Below are 20,046 nucleotides of genomic sequence, written 5' to 3' on the forward strand. Positions count from 1 at the left end.
CGCCGCCGCCAGCCCCGGCCCCGGCCCCGGCCCCCGTGGCAGTCCCCGCCCCGCCCGCCCCGCCGCCCCGCGCCGCCCCGTAGTAGCCAGAGAGCGGGGGAGCCGTGCGGGCGGCAGCGGCCGCAGCCCTGCGCCAGCCGCGCGGCGGAGATGCGCGTCCCCGCCGCCCTGTGAGCGCCGCCGGCGGAGACGGCGAGGGGAGCGGCGTTCCCCGCAGCGGCTCTGCCTGCCGGGGCGCCCGTCGCGCCCCGTTCCAGCGCACGGAAGAGGAAGGCGAGGGGGAGGGGGCCCGGCGGACGGTCCCGCTGCGGCCGCGGCTCCCGAGCCTGCCCGTCGGGACTCCGGTGACGAGGGGCGGAGGAAGCAGCGGCCGGAGCCGGAGCGGGGGGCGCTCGCCGCTGCCCCGGGGCCGGGACATGTCGTCGGCGGCGGTGGCGGCTGCTTCTCGCAGGCAGTCGTGCTACCTGTGCGATCTGCCCCGCATGCCCTGGGCCATGATCTGGGACTTCACCGAGCCCGTCTGCCGGGGCTGCGTCAACTACGAGGGCGCGGACCGCGTGGAGTTCGTCATCGACACGGCGCGGCAGCTGAAGCGGGCGCACGGCTGCTTTCCCGAGGGCCGGGCCCCGCCACCGCCCCACGCCAAGCAGCCTCCGCTCTCTGCCAAGGAGCTCCTGGCGCAGCAGCAGCAGCTCGGCCACCCCTCGGCGGCGGAGGCGGCGGCGCGGCCCCCGCCGCAGCCCCTGGAGCGCTACTCGCTGGCGGCCGAGCGGCCGCCGCCCCGCCTGGGCGCCGAGTACGGCGGCGGCCGGCAGGTCAACGGGATCCTGGTGCCCAACGGCTTCCCCAAGCCCGAGGAGCCGCCAGAGCTGAACCGGCAGAGCCCGAACCCGCGGCGGACGCACGCCGTGCCGCCCACCCTGGTGCCGCTGGTGAACGGCGCCGGGCTCCCCGCCGCCATCGGCGGTCTGGGCAGCCGCGCCGCCGCCGCGGCCGCCGCCTCGCTGGCCGCCATCTCCGCCGCGCCCGCCCCGATGGCCGTGCCCGTGCCCCAGCAGCCGGCGGCGGCGGCGCAGGCGGCGGGGCAGGCGGCGGGGCAGCCTGGCGAGCTGGGGCACAAGCGCCCCGGCTCTGTCTCCTCCTCCTCCTCGGGTGGCGGCGGCGGCGCGGCGGGGGAGCACGACACTGGCGCCAAGGAGAAGCGGGGCTCTGCCGAGAGCCTGCCGGCGGCGGCGGCGGAGCTGGCCGCGGAGGGCAAGGGCCGGCCGGGCGCCGAGCAGGAGTGGCTAGCCAAGCCCAAGACAGTGCGGGACACGCTGCTGGCCCTGCACCAGCACGGGGGCCACGCCGTGCCCCCCTTCGACAGCAAATTCAAGAAAGAGCCGGGCATGGCGGGCGGCAGGCTGCTGGGCTACGAGACCAACGGCTCCGTTGCCAAGCCAGGTGAGGAGCCGGGGACCGGGGGTGGCCGGCAGGGGAGGGGAAGGGAGGGGAGGGGAGGACGGGGCCGGAGGGGGGGCTCTCCAGGGATGCGGGGCGGGGGATGCCGGGCGGGTTTGGGCGTGCGGGGCGGCGGCCCGGCGGCTTGGGTGGCCGGGTGCCCGGGGGGTGGCCGAGGCCACCCGTTTCCGCGGTTGCTCGGCGATGCATTGTGACTGCGCTGCCTTCTTACCCTCCTCCTTCCCCCCACCTCTGCCTCTACAGGGGCCCGGGCCGCCCGGAAGAGGAAGCCTTCCCCGGAGCCGGAGGGCGAGGCTGGACCCCCGAAGATCAACGGGGAGGTGCAGCCCTGGCTGCCCACCTCGTCGGAAGGGATGAAGCTGCCGCTGACGGCCACCCCCTTCATGTCGCCCCCGCCGCCCACCGCCTCGCCCCACTCCAACCGGACCACGCCGCCCGAGGCGGCACAGAACGGCCAGTCCCCCATGGCTGCCCTCATTCTGGTGGCGGACAATGCCGGGGGCAACCACGCCTCCAAAGACGCCAACCAGGTCCACTCCACCACGCGGAGGAACAGCAGCAGCCCCCCCTCGCCCTCCGCCATGAACCAAAGAAGGCTGGGCCCCGGCAGGGAGGTGCCGGGCCAGGGGGCCAGCGCGGCGGCGGCGGGCGGGCTGGAGCCCGTCCACCCCGCCAGCCTGCCGGACTCGTCCCTCGCCGCCAGCGTCCCTTTGTGTTGTACCCTCTGCCACGAGCGCCTGGAAGACACCCACTTCGTGCAGTGCCCCTCCGTCCCCTCCCACAAGTTCTGCTTCCCCTGCTCCCGGCAGAGCATCAAGCAGCAGGGAGCCAGCGGGGAGGTGTATTGCCCCAGCGGGGAGAAGTGTCCCCTGGTCGGCTCCAACGTCCCCTGGGCCTTCATGCAAGGGGAGATCGCCACCATCCTGGCCGGAGATGTGAAAGTGAAAAAGGAGAGGGACTCGTGACTCGCCTGCGCTCGCCGCCCGACGTCACCTTGAACTCGAACTGCTCGAATTCTGTATATATCTATAAATATATATATATAAATATATATATATCTCCAAGACAAGGGAAATGTAGACTTCATAAACATGGCTGTATAATTTTGATTTTTTTGAATACATTGTGTTTCTATATTTTTTGAAGACAAAAGGTATGTACTTATTATAAAGGCATTTCTTCTAATTCTTCTCCTTTTTTTCTGTTTTGTGTTTTCTTTTTTTCCCTTTTGTTATAGCAACTATTTGTTGTGCTTCCCTGGTGACAGTTACTGTTCAATGTAGGCTGTGACTTGCGCTGCTTTTTTTAGAGAGCACTTGGCAAACCAGAAATGCTTCTAGCTGTTATTTGTATGCACTTGTTTCTTCTGTTTTTTCTTTCTTTTCTTTTTTTTTTTTTTTTTAATGCCAAATACACTTTCTGACATTGTAAAGATTGCCTTACTGTCTGTGATTCCTTATTCCTGGCCCCTGTCCTGTAGAGCTGGTTGCATGCAGGCTTGGTCTGAGGCGGTTGGGGACAAGAGTGGCTAGCCAAGGCAGGCATGCCTTTTGCCATCCCGCTGGCCAGGTGAGCTTAGGGAGCAGGAGGGCTTTCTCCCAGAAGCATGTGGCTTGGGTTGCGATGGAAGATCCTCCAGATCCAGTTCCAATGTTTCTCAAGGGAAGTTGCCACCAGAGTAGGCTGTGGAGAGGTGTCCAAGAGGCGCTGTTGAGTTAGGGATTTCTGGGTTTGTTTGTTCTTGGTTTGGTGTTTTGGTTTTTTTTTTAAGGCAAAGTTGACCGCAGTTCTCGTGATCAGTTGTAAGATTACAAAACTGCATTTATTCACCAATTGCATACCAGGACGTGGAATTTTGATAACGAACTTAGTTAAATGATTGGCAAAGGTGCCAGTGTAGCACTGTCATTTCTGAAGGTCTTCAGTGTCACTTGTGGGGCTTTTGTGTCTTTGGACAAAGCTGGGGATGTGGGGAAGAGACTTTTTAATTTTACTTTAATTTTCAGATACTGCGTATGGATTTTGATTTTGCTTATCAGTCACCTCTAGTGCTGTTGCTATTGTTACTATCGCTGACCCGGTATTTCCAAGTAGTGGCAGGTACGATGTGGTACAGTGACAGCAGTGACTGAGGCACTGCCAAATTGCCCGCGGGCATATCAGTGACAGCCCAAATGTGGGTGGAGGAAACCTGTAATTTCCTTACTACGTATGCTTGAAACAAACCTACTGCTATTCTTTGAAAATGAAAATATAAACTGGTTGAAATGAAAGCAATTCGGGCTGCACCTAATGGCCCTGGCCCTGCCTTTTAAGCTACTTTGGAGAACTCTTTTGTAGAGCCACTTCTTTTGATCACACTTCTGCATCACCAAGCAGACTTCTCAAATCAATAAATCATTGGTTACTAGAAATAGTTCAAGTCTTATAGTGATGTTTTTGTGCTGTTTGTAGTTCATTGGCAACACTGCAGCTGTATGAGCCCTTCTGTCGAGGTGTTTATAACTCACTAATATGCGGTTCTTTCTGAGCAAAAAGGTGGCAAGGTCGTCCCTTCCCAGGGACCAGCTAATAAACACTTTCAGTATCGGAAGAGGAGGAGGAAAAATCTGTTCAGCCAACTATAAAATGGAAGAATTTTGGGTGCTTTTTAGTCAACTGTTCTTATTGTGATAATGTTCAAACTGCAATTTAGTGCAGAGTAGTATTTTTTTTTTTTTTGAAGACTACTTTTTTTAAAGAAAAAGAAATGGTCATTATTAGTATTTGAAGATCAGAACTGCACATGCACAGTAATTTTCTATGAAGTGTTTAATGAGCACACCCACTACATTGTGTTCCATATTACAGGTCAATGTAATATTAGGTAAGACTTGCATGATAAACAAATTCATTGAGTCAATATTACGCTTTAAAACTTATAGTCAAGATTGGTGTCTTATGTAAACACATTTAGCCAATTTGAAGAAAACGCACATTATATATATATACCTATATATATCTATATATAAAAAAATGCCAACTGTAAAGGATTCTTTGGAACCACTATGATCTGTGTAAATGTGTATTTAGGCACTTTATTAAAAAAAATGGAATTTGAGCTGATAGATGGTAACAAGTTCTTCAAAGTTGCTTGGCATAATACCTTACATGGGATGAGGTTCGTGTTTTTGATTAAGGTGGTATCCCTATGCTTAAAAAAGAAGCAAAACTGAATTCCAAAGCCTAAAAAAGCCCCCCCCTTTTGTGTCATCAGGTGTCCCAGCTGTGAGCGTGCCGAGGGTGAGACCTGCTCCTGACAAAGTACACCCTTGTTATGGGGCCGAGGGACATTGGTGTGACTCGGCGGAGAGGCCTGTAAGGAAGCACACCTTCCTCCTCCTCCTGCCAGCCGCCTGCTCCTGCAGCTCTGTGACTCCTGGAGAGGATGGAAACTCCCCAGCCGGCGATGCCAGGCAGTGGCCCAGAAACAACATAGATGGAAAAGAAATGGCACATGGTGGCTATGCTCACTCAGCTGACTTTCAGCCCCCAGCCAAGTCTAATCTCCACCATAAAACTTCAGAACTGCAAAAGAAAAACAAACAAACAAACAAACAAAAAAAAAAAGAAAAAAAAAATTGAGGGTGTTCATACATAGCTCATTTTTCTCACATTGAATGTTGCTTTTTCCTTTTGGTTGCTTTGCTCAATTACAATAACGCTCCAGTGGATTCTCCCTTTATTGCTACTTCCTGGGCTACAAGCTTTTTTCCTTTTTTTTTCTTATTATTTTGAAGTGCTTTAGCTGCAACAGTGCTACTGTTAATATTCCTTTTTAAACTTTTTAAAAGGTGATACTGTAACTTGTGTAGTATTAAAAGTGTTTTAATGAAGAATGTGTGATTATTATATTTTTTTCCAACCCTCTTCCATGCCTTTTTTTTTCAAAGATACTTTTTCCTGGCAGTTCAACTGCATGGTGCTTTTGTTGACAGCTGCTGAACTAACCTGCTGCCAGTTTGGCATTTTATGGGATTTTTTTGGTTTTTTTTTTTTACTTCTGACACTAAGCATAAGGAAACTAGGAACTTTAAATATTTACTCAATTTTTTATATGTAAAAAAAGAGAAAACTTGGAAAAGCTGTAGTTGCCCAAGTACAATATTTTTTTTTTTTTTTAATACTGTCCTGACATTTATTTGTAAACAGACAGCAGTGTGGGACAAGAAGGGATGCGTGGAGCTGGTGGGTGCTGCCCTGTGCCTGCGTCCCAGGGGGTGGGAAAGGTGCCACACAAGGGAGGCTTTGACCGCCTTTGCAGTGGCCTCAGAAAACCTGGTATGTTTGGGAGCTCTCTTTTTAGACGTGCTGTAAACCAGGCCATGGCAACCGCGTGTTTTTATGAACTAGCACTTAGGCAAAGGGTATAAATATATTTGAGAGTGCTCTCTAGTGGCTTGTTCTGTCAACAGAGCCCCTGGATCCTTTCCTTCTGCACCCGGTCCAAGCCCTGCTTGCCTGTCCGTCCAGCTGGCAGGGCGGTGGCTCTCGGTGGGATGGGATGGGACGCTGCTCTGGTGACACCTGGCCACCCGCCCGCCTGCAGTGGGGCACCTGCCCTGCCGGTTGCACCCGCTCCATGAGTCTAACTTGCCCCCAAAGTAGCGTGGGACACACCGTGTGCTGTGCAGGGTGCTAGGGTGCAGCTGCAGCGCCCACACCAACACAGCCTCTCCGCAGGAGGGAGGAGAAAACACTGGACCGTGTGAAAATTAATGGCACCAGGTTGGCTGAGCTACTTGGAGCCCTGACTCTACTGCTTCACCCTACAGGGCTATGTCCAGTCATTAGGCTTGAAAAGGCTCAGCCCTCAGCACTTCATGTTTCTCCTCCTTGAGCATCTGCATTTAGGTAGCTGCAGCTGCATCTTTTGAAAAATAATTGAAAAAAACCCAAACCCAACCACCACCTTTCCTCAAGTGGACTTTTGTCTCTACAGATGCCATAGTCCAGCTCAGTATAAACTACCTTCAGTATATGCTCCCGTAATGAGACAAACATAAAAAGAGAAAGAAAGAAAAAGAAAGAAAGAAAGAAAGAAAGAAAGAAAGAAAGAAAGAAAAGAAAGAAAGAAAGAAAGAAAGAAAGAAAGAAAGAAAAAGAAAGAAAGAAAGAAACAAACAAAGAAAGGAAGGAAAAAAAGACTTAGAAAAACTGAAAAAGAATTTTTTTTTCCCCTATTAAAACAGAAGATGGGCTTGGACAGTGTATGGGTGCATTTCCTGCAGTAGGTGCATTGCAGCCAGTGACCCTTGCCACTTGCCAGGCGTGGCCATGGAACAGCCCAGCTGCCTTGCCCTGATCCCATGTAGGCCACCAGTATTCCTGAGTCATCCTCCTTTCCCTGCCCTTTGTTCCCAGGAGCAGATGCCTTTCCTCTGCCAGGGCCCAAGGTCAGGCAGTGCTTGAAGCAGATGAATGGAGTGCCTGCTTATCCACTTCATCACCTGGAGCTGCTGCACTGCTCCAGAGGTAACTCTTTCACTGCCTCCAGACAGCCTCTGGAGCATGCCGTGGGCTTTGAGCATTAAGTGTGGGGTTCAAATTCTAATCATGGAACTCCCTGAAAGGCCGAACTCTCCCTCCTGGGAAAGAAGACACACATCTCCCATAGAAAGCTCCCAAGTGCATGTTAGTGCCCATATGGCTGTCTTGTTGGCTGGCATAGGTACACTGAAGATGGGGTGACAGCTCTGCAGGTATTCTTAGACATACTTCACCTAACTTTGCTTTTCTTTCTGCCACTCCAGAGCTGGTTTTGTAGAGACTGGAATAGAAGAGTACATGCTAAACCCCGAAGTGTTGCATCAAGTTGAAACCCCCTACAAAACAAACTTACAGAGAAACCAGAAGGTGCTTCATAGAAGCTTCTCACTGTACTAGGTGTTTCTTCATCTCATCACCTCTGACTCAGCAAGCACCACAAGAAACATCCCTGCCCATTAGCTCCCATCGCCAGCAGCACTGGGGCAGATGTGAGAACCTGCTCTGCCTGGCACAGGATCTGGCCATGTCCCCATCTCGGGGTCCTTTTGTTTGCCCCCCAGCCTGCTGCCTCCTGCCCTGGTGGTCCCTAGCTGTGGGGTGCCCCCCTCCCATCCTTAGGTGCCCTGTCCAGGGCTGTGGGATGTCCTTCCAGGTGGGGGGCTGTGGCTTCCCTGAGAAATAAATCCTGGGGAGCCTCCAATTTGGAGGCACCTTGGAGGTGTTCAAGGCCGGGTTAGATGGGGCTCTGAGCAACCTGATCTAGTGGAACGTGTCCCCGCCCATGGCAGGGGGGTTGGAACTGGATGATCTTCAAGGTCCCCTTTCAACCCAAACCATTCTATGAGTCTATGATTTTCAGCTGCTGCCTCTGGGAACGAGTGCATTCACTCTTCACTGCAAGAATGCCAAGTCTGCATTGTCTTTTACCCTGTTTCACTATAAACCACTTCTTTCCCCCACCCTCTGCCAGCCCAGAGAAGTCTCATGCTGTTTTGTTTTTTTCTTTTTGGCAACCCTTTAAAAACAAACAGGAGATAAGTACACAGAGATGAAATGGGTTGTTGGTTCACTAGGTTGCTTCCTTGCAGTGGCAACAAGTCCAGCTGTTCCCACACTGCTGGGCAGGAGTGTCAGGCTGCTGGTGGGGAAGTGTGCACGTGGTGGGCTTCAGGAGTGCCCCAGATGCAATGGGGGCCTCACCCTGCCACCCACTCAGCCAGGGGCACAAGAAAGCAACTGAACCTTCCCCTTCTTCCTCACATGGTTTTGGGGTTTTTCTTCTTCTTTTTGCATCTTTACGAGCTGAAGGAGGCCTGATTTTTTTGGAGAGGGGGGCAGTTTGCATAGATACCCTTAATTTTTTTCAACCATAAATCCATGCGTTCTCCAACCATTTTCTAATCCTTTTTTATAGATGTGTCATATTCTCCAACTGTATGTAGAAAGGGACTTACAGATATTAGACAACAACTGCGTAACAGATGAGGCATTTAATTTTGTCCAGACTACTTACAAGTATTTTTTTTCCCCATCCACCTTATTCAGGTGCTGCTAAGCACTAAGAACAAATAATTTTCTCTTTTAAGATGTATCACCCCTCAGCTGATAGTTAGAAAACTCTAAAATCAGGGTACTGATGAAAGACTTCAATGCAAGCACAGGAAGGTGATGCTGAACATCACATTTCTTTCACTTCACAAAAATTGGGAAATAAATCAGCTTCTGCACACTGACTCATGCCTTTGCAGCTCCTACTTCAGGAATTGCAGGGAAGTCAAATCAGCATAAGGACCACTTTTTCCATCACTCTTTCATAACTATTCATGCTGTAATAATTTAAAAATTCCAAATACTAAGTTCCCTGTGATTTTGTGGTGGTGATTAAATAGGGTTCTATCCTTCTTCCCCATGAGAATACAATTAGGGCAACCTCCCCTACAGAAATTACAGAGGGAAGGTGTTATTTTCGTTGCTGAAAGTACCATACTGTCTTTATGAACTCTGGGCAACACAACACGTCATGCAGTAATGGCAGTAGGTATGGGCTTCCCTGCACCTGGAAAGAAGGGGGCTGGATGGGCCCAGCTGGGGCTTTAACTTGCTCTAATTAGTTCAAAAATTATGCTTAGACATCCATTCTGGTTTTCTTGGAGGAAACAAACCATGATAAACATAATGAAGCAACAATTTTTAGATGTGCTTTTTAATTAGTATTTTGATGTTTAGTTTCATACTGAGAGCTGTTGCATTTGTGTAAGCCCTCTGCTTTGCTTTGGAGAGACAAATAACCTGTGCCCTTAACTGAATCAACTCCTTTATGCCCCCAATTAATATTTTTATTATCCAAATTTTATCTTACCAGTTCTGCCTCTTTGGGTTACGGTTGCTCTTTGTCCAGACCTCTTTGTCTGACTGCGTTAAAATTAACTCATGAAGGTGGATGACTGATTGCAGCTCCTCTTCTTTCCTGCACAATTTGGACATTTCCTGAAATCTGCCTCTTAATGGGGAGACTCTCCAGCTAGTAAGACTTTCTGGGAATGGTGGTACACTCTAGCTGGTTAGCCATTTGGCCTCTGGCCACCTCTCAGGGAGAGCTCACAGCAAGGGCTCTGGGGGTTTTGTGTGGTCCTGGCACTAGTGGAAGGTGTGGACCAGCCATGCTGCTTCCCGGTTATCTTCCGAGCAGGAACATTTTGAACTGCAGGAGCAGCATGTGTTTCTTCATCCTGTGTCACAAAAATTTCCTGACATTTAGTGTTTTGGGGTGGATCCCTTCCTTTTCTGTGAAGAGTGCCAATTTCAGTGCTGCTTTTGATGGATAACAGTCCATGAAGCACTGGAGCAACACCAATAAATGTGGCCTGTGTAGGAAAGCTTCGGGGTTCCTTTTTTAGCTGCTCCTTGGCTGCAGAAGGACAGGAGTACCAGCCCTGCCAGCCTGCCTTTTTCCCTTCCCGTGCTGCTGGCAGCACCTTCCTTGGGAAAGAGCCTTGAGAGGTGCCTGGAGGGGAAGGGGTGTTCGAGAGGGCTGGGTTTCAGCAGTACTGACCTTTCTCACTGTGTGCAGTCTCAGGGCTCGTTTAAGCTCCCTCCAAGCAGCTCCAAAGAGGTGCTTGGCACAGCCCATTTTGTCCTGATTGTGATGGTGCATTCACCCCTGTTCCTCTGGACCACTTTGGGATCTAAGGAATTTCTATCAGGCCTTGGGCTCTCTGTATAAGGAGTCGGCCAATGAAGCATCTCTTGACTGTACCAGGAAGTCTTGCATGGCCAAGGTGGTGTAAAGAGCAGGAATAATCAGTCATCCCCTGACAGCCTTGGAATTTTCCTTACCTGAATTGTAGCCTGAGTGGAATGCTATCATTATTATTGGACTTTAGAAAATTCCAGTAATTACTGACCCAGACTGTGTCCAGGATGGAAATTTCTGGATTACTAAGGCCAGTCATCTCATGACCCTATGAACAGTGGTCCCCTGTAAGGACCCTTGAGCTCTCCTGAAGTACAGCAGGCTGCCACCAGTATATCCCTGAGTGGGACACCTTTTGGAGCTCACAGACTGTCAAGTTTGCCAGGTTCTGAGGACCATCAAGGAAAGCTGACAACAGGGTCTGGGCTGATACCCTCCACTCCTTGAGGCTCAACCCTTGCCTGTTGACAAATGCCAAGGTACTTGAAGTGAGTGTTTCACTGAACTTGCAGTAAATAGAAAGGATAGTTCTTCACTGTCATCTTCTTGAAAAGGGACAAAATGTAGAAGGAACATCTTGCAATCCTCAAGTCCAGTGAAGTACTCACCAGGGTGAGGCTGGTGATGGCAGTCCAAATTTGATTCCTCTTGCTTAGCTGATACATGGCATACTCCTTCAGGTGCCCTTCCTCCCATCACTGCTCAGTACCCACAAGTCATGGTTACCATGTCATGGTACCCACAAGTGTATCAGTGAGGGTCCAAATTGCTGGGAGCTATTGTACAGTCAGGCAAGAGTGGTTTAAGGAAATGGTAAGCAATACTTGTGAAACAGTTGGTGTCATCTGGGCTTCATTTGCTTTTAAAATGGGGTTAAGAAAGGCAAAATAAGATGACTTTCCTCACTGAGCAAAAAGCAAAGCTCATCTTTTAGGGACTGAATTGCTGACCCTTAGTTAGTTTAAAACACAAAACAGAAAAAGTGATGTTTTTCTTTTGGAATCTGTTCTTCTAATTCTAAACTGGATTCCATCCTGCCAACAGCTCTGTCCTTGACTTCAGCAGCTCCATGGGAGCATTCCTATGAGTAAAGTTTCACCAGAAATGTGAGAAAAAACAGGGCTTAAATGTAAATTATGAGTTACAACACAGACAGAATTGCTTTAATTATTTATAAGAAATCGTTCCCTTATAAATAGGTTTTTCGGTTAAAAGTATTGCTAGCATTACCTTGTTACTTATCCATAATTAATTAAATCATTGCAAATTTCTATGTTATTATCATTTCCATAAACTATAAATAATTCAGAAGAAATGTGGGTTCTTTCAAGGTAGTTTGTATGTTCAGATAAGGCAGAAGAGCAATCTGGACCTGAGCAGAGCAAAGCTGCTCCATCCTCGACTTTTTCACAACTACATCTTCAGAAAAACTGGGAAGGAAAGGGACAGGGGATGGCCAGTGAGTGAAATACAATGCTGGGTCCTGTCCTCAGCACTGCAGGGCTTTTGTCTCCATGCTGGGCATGTCCTGGCTGCTTTTCGGAATAATCAGAAGGAAGTGCAGAATTGATGGAGTGAAGGACTTTATCCACTGGTCTGCCTTTGCTCCACAGCATTTTTTTCCCTTCAAGTAAAGGCAAAAGTGTTTTTGTTGTCACTGCAAGTTTAATTTGCCTTTTGAAAAACAAGCAAGAAATGTTGAAAAGTTCACACTTAAACTAACTTTAGAAATGTTTTTCAAGTTAATTTACCTGGGAAATACAATCCTTGTTCACGAATAACAAGATGAAAACTTCCAAGCAGAATCTCACTAGTATTTTAAGACTTTGCTCATTGGTACTGGCATCTCACTGTTTTATAATAATTATGCAGGGCTGGGAGAATTTCTTGAAGCCATTTCTTACTGGTGCTGTCTCCTTAGCAGTGTCCTAATGGGAAAGGGTTTTTTGAGTCCTGGGATGCAAACCATGTTAGGATCAGGGGTGGGGGTGGCTGGACACCAGCCCACTGAAGAGCTGGTGAAGGCAGGAACTGGGGCAAGCATAACTGGGTCAGGCATATGGAAGTTATGATAGAGTCAGAATTGCTTCAAAGTTAAGGAAAAGAATAAGCTGGGGAACTGATCTGAAGTAGTGAGCTTCATTTGAATCACTGGATATGCTCTCCAAGAGGTTTTTTGTCTGCTGGCATGTCTGTGCTGCATGTGTGCACTGGCATCTCAGGAAACCACGGAGAAATCACCTGGGAGTAAGGCTGACCACCATGTCATAGCTGGCTGGAGTGGAGCTGTGCTGGATGAAGGAGTCCTGTGGCTGGCCTTAATCTCATTTCCCTACTGGGGGGAGGTGGGGAAGCACCAAGTGGCTGTGCAGGGCCAAGGCAGTGCATTTTGGCATGCACCGGGCAGGGGAGAATTGCAAGGGGGTAGCATCATCAGGAGGCGCCACAAGGTGCCTGGAAAAGAGAGAGGAGAGCTGAGTGATGTCCTGCATGCAGAGAGGTGAGCAACATCCCTGCACCCACAGCAGCACAGGCTCCTGCCGGACCTCCCTTCCTCCATCACTCAAAGTTAATGAAAGAAAAGATGTAGCTGATGACCTGAGAGGAAAGAGCACATGGATTGGAACCTGTCATACACCCTGTGTTGTAGGAGGTGGTTCTGGTGCCCCTGCATTGGCTTGGCCACAGGATACATGCAGCTGTATGCCACACACCTGGCACGCAGCTGTCTGACTTTCCTTTGGCTGTCCCCCCAGCACGCAGGTTTCTTACAGATACATATTTAATGGAGCTACCCGAGGTTATTGCCAGGAGAGGGAGGTTTTTCGGATGTGATCCTCTGCAGCAGGCAGTTGGATGCTGGTGACAGCTCCTCTTCTATGCCCTTCCCGATGCTCAGCCAGAGCTGGGTTCACTCTCCATTCCCAGAGCACTATTAAACATAGCCACACCATGGGACAGCTGGTCCCTCTTCAACACCTGCGGGATAAGCAGCAGCTCACCAGGCCGCACACTGGTCTTCTTTCCCCCAAGCTGGAGTTGCCGTACCTGTACAGCAGCACAGCAGAGATGGGGACCTGGCCTTGGTGAGTTAGGAAGAGCTCTGTTCAGAAGTGCAGAAGGAAGCAGGGGGCCTCCTGATGAAAGAGCACGGTCTGGTTTCTTCGTCTGGCAGACGGCAACAAAAGGATGTTGTTCTTGTTCTGGAGAGTTCCCCAACCATGTAGAGAGTGGCACAGGGGAAGGAGCTGCAACATGATGCCTCTCCAACTGAGTGCAGCCTGGAGAGTAAAGCTTATAGTAGCAGCTGGGGCCATTAACTCTCTAATCTCCCCCTTTTCATTACAACGGAGTCGCTGAGCTTTGTGTTACACCACTTGCCTGTGGCAGTATCCTGAAGAGATGAGACTCCACTGAGATTAAAGAAAGGGAAATTATTTGTTTGAAAATTAGTGGTTCAGACATACAGAATTTTGTGCAGAAGCACATCACTGCCCACTGCAATAGGCACAGGAGACCTGCTGTGAAACCCAGTGCTCCTATGGACACGGCATGCTGGGGCTGCCTGCCTTCTCCCTGCTCCAGCTTACCCTGGGGGAGGCAAACTCTGCCTCTGACTTTCTGGTATAGCCATGACCTATGCTGGATCAGGCTTTTTTGGCTGCTGAGTGCTATCAAGTTGTCCAGATAGCTGCTCGCTGCCGCGGGGCTGCCTTGTAGTGGGGCAGAGACTGCAGACCCAGGGGCAGGGGGTTTCCCCTGCTGCAGTGCCCCAGCTCACAGGGCAGCTGGTGGGCAGCCAGGGCTGCAGTCAGCTCTGATCCTTTGCTCTTTTTTCTTTGCTACAAAAAGGGATGCTCTTCATCTTGCAGGCAAGGTGCCTGCTGGTATGTGCGGCCCTGTTTCCCACATGTCCTCTTTTCAGCTCAAAAGGGTTTAGTTGCTGCCTTGTGATGTCCCAGCCTTGCCACAACCCCATGCATGGCCCATGAGCCAGCCACAATTGTCCCAGCCTGAGCAAACCTCCAAAGGTGGGACTTACCTACCCTCCTTGTTGTGCTTATGCTACTGCTCGTGGAACTGGCAGGTCAGAGGCAGCCTGGTGCAGTGTGTGCATGAGCAGTGGCACAAGAGAAGTGATGCCAAAGTGAGGCCAGGCAGGGAAAAACTGCCAGTCTAAGCAGCAGTGTGAGGTAGGGCTGGTTTCAGCAAAACCTCCCTGGGTTTCTTCTTCCATCACCATCCCATCATCACAGAGAATCTGTGGCAGGGGTGTGGACTCAGCACGTCCCTTTCCTGCTGGAGTTCAGAGGGGGTCCTCAGCAGAGACAGTTTGCTTTCCCTTCGCCCTCCTTTTGTGTGATCTTCCATCCAATTTTTTTGCCTTTTAAAGCAGATGGGAAAAACTGGGTTTAGAGGTCAATAACCCAGCTATGTCCATACAGAGGCTGGTCAGTGAGGGGGGTGGAAATGGTCTCTCCCCCAGCCCTAGGGAGCCCCGGTTCCCCTCTGGGAATGGCATCGCAGGCAGGAATAAGCAAACGAGAAGAAATTGCCCTGACTTAGCAGGAGGTCATGCAGAAAGATCCATGCTGGCAGACGAGACAGTGTGCTAAAGATAACTGTTTGACAAACTATATTTACTCTCCCTTTCTGGGAGGACTTACAGAGGATTTGGAGCATTGTGCTAATATAAGCCATCCAGTGCCTGCGGTGGAGGAAGCGCCTACTCCAGGCTTCTTTGCGCTTGTGTCTTTACAAGCCTTGAGAGGGGACACTGCTGAAAATAGCCTTGTCTCCTAATTGTATTCTTGGGAATGCTAATCAGCAGGCTTGTTCTTCCCACCAGCAGCAACTGGGCAGCAATACTGTGTGATCAAATGCAGCTGCTTCCCTCCCCACCACCACCATTTCTCTTGCCAGCAGCACTAGTTGTCCCTGCCCATGTTCCTTGCTAACCGGCACGGAAGGTGACCCATTTTGGAGGCTCAGAGCCAGGGAAAAGCCCATTGTCCATGTTTTCTGGGTGTTCTGGGAAACCTCCGGACTGTAGCTGGCTCTCTGCCTCCCAGAACTCCCCACCTAAACAAAGGCAATGGGGGGTAGTGCCGGACAAAGGGACAAAAGAGAGAATCCTTCTAAACAGTCATGACTTTTCAGCTGATACTCAGTAAGCTTTCCATCACACAGGAAAAGAGGCACTTGAGATTTTGAGTATGCAGTAACCATGACAAATACAGAAGTACAAAAACAGCTCTAGGCAGCTAGAAAGAACAATACCGAACAAACAAATTAGCCATCTGTACCATCTCCAGCTCCTGAAAGTAAACATAAACACAGACCCACACTGAAAAGGACTGTACTAATAATAAACCAATTAGCTCCATCAGCCCTTGGGAGGCGGCAGGGGGTGAGGGGCAGGTACCATAGGAGCAGCTTTCTCCCTGCCTCCCTTCAGGTTGGGTTTCTGGGCACACGAAAAACTCTTCTAAGGGTTGGGGAGTGAGATCAGATCACCAGGGTGCTCCCACTGTGAGTGACAGCGGGAGTGACACCATGGAAAATCTTCACCCTGGGGGGAGGGGAAGAGAATGTCCAGCATTCATATTTCAGAGACTTCCTTTCCCAAGCCCCGGCCAGTGAGGGTCTTGTGATCCTTCCTTTCTCTTCTTCAGGCGCAGCAGGGTGTTGGGAAGTTTATAAATACAAGCAACTGTTTGCTCTAATCCAGCTCTGACCATAGGGATAAGTGGTGCACCAGGCTCCTCTTTCCTTACTCCCAATTTATCCCTGATTGACTTGCCCAACCTGTGGCCACCATTCATAATGCTCAGCTTTCTTTGTTTCTTACTGATGTCTCCTTATATGCCAAACACCCACAGAGAGTTGCCTTAAAAAAAAATCATCCTCTTGAGATGCAGAGGCACCAGAGTGGTGCACGGTGGGTGGGGGCAACAGTGCAGCCCTTTTGGGAGCTTTATTCCTCTCTGTTCTGCACGGTGGGTGTGTTATTCCAGAGAAAAGTGAAGACTAATGGGATTTGGAATAAACTACCTCTGTATTGTGGGAACCTGAACTCCTCCACAGTTTGAAGACCAAGACATTTGCCCTGTAAAGTGTATCTGTCATGTTGCCAAGAAAGGGTGCCAGACTCTCAGTGCTGCAAACCAGAGCTGTGCTCCTCACAGCCACCTCAGAGGTCAGTGTGCAGTGCTGCATCCCACCAGCTGGGAAAGGACAGTGATAGGACATGTCTCCATGGACACTTCTCAAGGGTCTGCTGACCACCTTTTGAGTCCCCTAGGCTGTCCCCAGCTCCTGTGACAGGTGCAAGGGCTGTGTGTGAACTGCTTTGCTCACCTCAGGGGGTATGAAGATGAGAAGCTATGTGAGACATGCTTGCAAAGTCACATTGCCATCTCATTGCTGGTGAACTCTGCAGGCACGAAGGAATTTGCTGTTACTGTAAAGTTCTGCACTAGCCGTGCTTAATCACATCTCTTTGGGGAGGGCACAAGTGAGTGAAACTTGAGTTGGGGGCACAGATTAGGAGAGCAATGCAGACTGGAGGAGAAAACAAACACACCCATGAAAGGGTGGCCTAAAATCTGTCACTGTCAGAGAAAGAGCAACAGCCGCATCTGTCTAATAGCACATACCATTGGGGTAGGAACTCTTTGCTGGTGCATGACCTTCAAGTCATTGCCAGGAATAGATTGTGGCTCAGATTTCAACCCTAAGTAAAGCATCATCTCCTGTCATGATTTGGACGCTGAGGCATTTCAGTTTCCAGAAACAAAGCTCACAGGAGGCAGCCCAATGGTCCTGGCTGCTGCAGAGCCCAGCATGGCAGCACCTCCGGAAACAGCCGGGCTCTGCACTTTGGGCATGATTCAGGGCAAAGGGACTCGATGGGCTTCATTCCCCCTGCCGTTGCCTTTGTACATTGCGCCTGTGCATTGTCTTGCCCTCACTGAAGCTGATAATTTCTCCTAGCATGTAAGAAAAAAATCTTTTCAGTTCGTTCAAAGGACTGAGTATTTTGAACAGTGTAATTTGATTGTTGTCCCAGGCTCTTGCTGCTGGTGTCCATACCAGAGCTGTGTTTCTTTCCAAAGATCCCGAAACCCAACAGCTGAAGGGAAGCACAATTTTGGAAGGGAGAAAGGCTTCCCTTCAATTTAGCAGAGATGCTTGATGGGTCCCAGGGGCCAAACAGCCTTCTGTTTTCCATGGCAGCTGTTACCTACAAACCAAATTAATCAAGTCTCCCGCTTTGACACCCTCTAACCTGTTTTATGATGGTGGCTGAGAAACATGGAATGCTTTGCACTAAATGGAAACAGCAGCCCAGTGAGTGGAGAGCAGTGTCGGAGGTGAGGGGACACAAGCCTCCTTGCAGGTGCCCTGCTAGCCAGGCCACAGCTACCAGCCTCACCCTGGGCACTGCTCCCCTCCTGCTTTCTGAGATGGCATCGTTGGAAGAAAACAAAGCACATCCTGTTCTGGCAGTAAGAGAAGATCCCTGCTCCCAGCAGGGTTTTCAACAGCACTTAGAAATGGGGTCCTGGCTCCCCTACCTCTGCAAACTAAGGTCTGGATTCACTTCCTCAGACCTAGCAGCCCACAGTGGGCTGCAATGACAAGGTCATGGCCACAAACAGCTTGTGTTCCTCCAGTGGTCTTTACATGTGCAGGCAGACAGCATGGGCATGAGGCCGAGAGAGGGAAGGGGTGAAAACAACACATGAAGGCCCGTGCACACTCTGCCTCTCACAGCCCAAAAGTTCCCAAACTAGCCTCAGGAAGAAAATGTTTTGCTAAACACCTGAAACGAGAGGTTTCCATTCAGTGAAAAGCCATGCCGGATACACACCCAGAACCTGGGGAACTAAAATGAGAATCAGGATGAGCTCTGGAGAGCACGTGCTGGTGGTGCAGGTGGAGACTACTGCTTTTAACTCCCGTACTTAAACCACTATACCTTCAGGAGTATTTTTTGTGTTTGTTTGAAATGTCACTTCAGCAGCCTCTGAGGAGAATATGCGCCTTTTGTTGGTGGCTGTCCCGACTCACTCTGCCTAGCAAACTCCAAATCGCAGGGGCACTACTCACCGCAGAGGTAGGATGGCTATACGGCAGCCTTTCAGAAGCAGAGGAGGAGAGAATATTTAGAGGGACTGTTTAACTTTCTAAAGCCTGCCACCGTTAGTTGGCTTCACCCAGGTGAGGTGCATACTGCTGCTGTATAGACCCACCATTGCAGCCATTTAACAGAATCACAGAATTGTTGGGGTTGGAAGGGACCTCTGGTCCATCATCAAGTCCAACCCTGCTGCCAAGGCAGGGTCTCCTCAAGCAGGTGACACAGGAATGCATCCAGGTGGGTTTTGAATGTCTCCAGATAAGGAGATTCCACGAGCTACCAGGGCAGCGTCTTCCAGTGCTCTGCCACCCTCCACGTAAAGAAATTCTCCCTCACGTTGAGGTGGAACTTCCTGTGTTTCAGTTTATGGCCATTGCTCCATGCCCTGTCACTGGGCATCACTGAAGGGAGTCTGGCACCATCCTCTTGAAACCCACCTTGAGATATTTATGTGCATTAATGAGCTTCCCTCTCAGCCTCCTCCAGACTAAACAGGCCCAGCTCCCACAGTCTCTCCTCGTAAGAGACACTCCAGACCCCAAATCATCTTTGTGACCTCTGCTGGACCTTCTCCAGGAGCTCCTTGTCTTTGTTGTACTTGCCTTGGCTAGTCAGGTGTAGCAAGGGAAGGCATATAGGAAACCATCAGGACAGACAGGAGAGGTTTTGCATTCACTGTGCATCACTATAAATGAGCACGAAGTGTGTGGCAGAAGTCCACCACGCCTCACAAAAGCCCAGCACAGCTGGGTGTAAGCATGCTTCTTCCAAGTTGCTAAGAGAAAGCTGGGCAAGAAAAGCCTAGTTGTGCCCTGTCACCCTGTCATTTTCCAGCACTGGAAGTGGTGGTGGGCAAGGATGCTGTTATCTGCTATGTCTCCTGCTGGCATTACGATGTTTAGCAAATCCTGGGATCTAGTTTTCTTCCAGCAGGTAACGGATGACCATGTAGGTGAAATCCAGCATAAATGGAGCTGGGAAGGAGACGTTTTGTACGAGGAGCCTGTGGCTGGCAGGAGATACAGTGACACTTTAAGTCTGTAAGGATGTTGCGAAAGCTGACAGAGCACCAGCCTGGTACAGCTAAAGGAAAGTAAGGCCTTCGTAGGTTTAGGTCTAACATCCTACACAGACACACTAATGACTGTGGTGCTTTTTTTCCTTCTGAAAATATTGCATAGGATTGCTTGATTCCCAGTGGATTGGCAGAGAGCAGGGGAGGATTTTTTTGGCTCTTATTTTTGGGGAGCGGTGTTTATTTTAGAAGCCAACAGCACTTCTCTATAGTACTGTAAAAAAACCGAAAAAACTGATGCACTTGAAATTGCCTGAGCTACTGGAGCAGAAAACCTAATGCTGCTCCTAATGCTGCAAGGGAGCCTGCTCCTGGGCATTTTTGGAGCCTGAAACCCACAGCAGCCCTGCGCTGTAAGTGGCCAGAAGGAGCTTTTGTGTGCACGGTAACTGTCAGACAGACAGGGTTCAATTTATTACCACATCCAACAGGTATGACAGATGCCCTGCAAACCCATGAGATAATTCCTGATGGTTAATGCTCTCTCCTAATTCCTGCCCAGTCACAGTCCATATCTATACATTTGGATGAAGAGGCGCTGTGTATTCAGGATTTTCAAACCTTGTATCTCCTGCATTCATGCCTTCTAAGAGATCCTCTCTTACAGCAATACACATAAATAGGGCAGATTTGTCCCCTCCT

General features: G+C 50.2%; 1 protein-coding gene across 1 annotated transcript; it reads left to right on the forward strand.

Moving 5' to 3' along the window:
* The first annotated feature begins 322 nt into the window (after positions 1 to 322).
* On the forward strand, positions 323 to 2,520 carry IRF2BP2 (interferon regulatory factor 2 binding protein 2). Its single transcript, XM_048298419.1, has 2 exons — positions 323 to 1,443; positions 1,705 to 2,520. Exons 1-2 carry the CDS (start codon positions 417 to 419, stop codon positions 2,424 to 2,426), a joined length of 1,749 nt encoding a protein of 582 aa, XP_048154376.1. The 5' UTR covers positions 323 to 416; the 3' UTR covers positions 2,427 to 2,520.
* Positions 2,521 to 20,046: the final 17,526 nt, after the last annotated feature.

The sequence above is a fragment of the Corvus hawaiiensis genome, chromosome 3 (assembly GCF_020740725.1).
Source record: "Corvus hawaiiensis isolate bCorHaw1 chromosome 3, bCorHaw1.pri.cur, whole genome shotgun sequence".
NCBI lineage: Eukaryota > Metazoa > Chordata > Aves > Passeriformes > Corvidae > Corvus > Corvus hawaiiensis.

What these genes read in the sequence shown, in the direction of transcription:
- IRF2BP2 (XM_048298419.1), top strand. Translation starts at nt 417, where the DNA reads ATGTCGTCGGCGGCGGTGGCGGCTGCTTCTCGCAGGCAGTCGTGCTAC. An exon ending in CGGCTCCGTTGCCAAGCCAG is followed by an intron (nt 1,444 to 1,704) that starts GTGAGGAGCCGG and finishes CTGCCTCTACAG; the next exon opens with GGGCCCGGGCCGCCCGGAAG.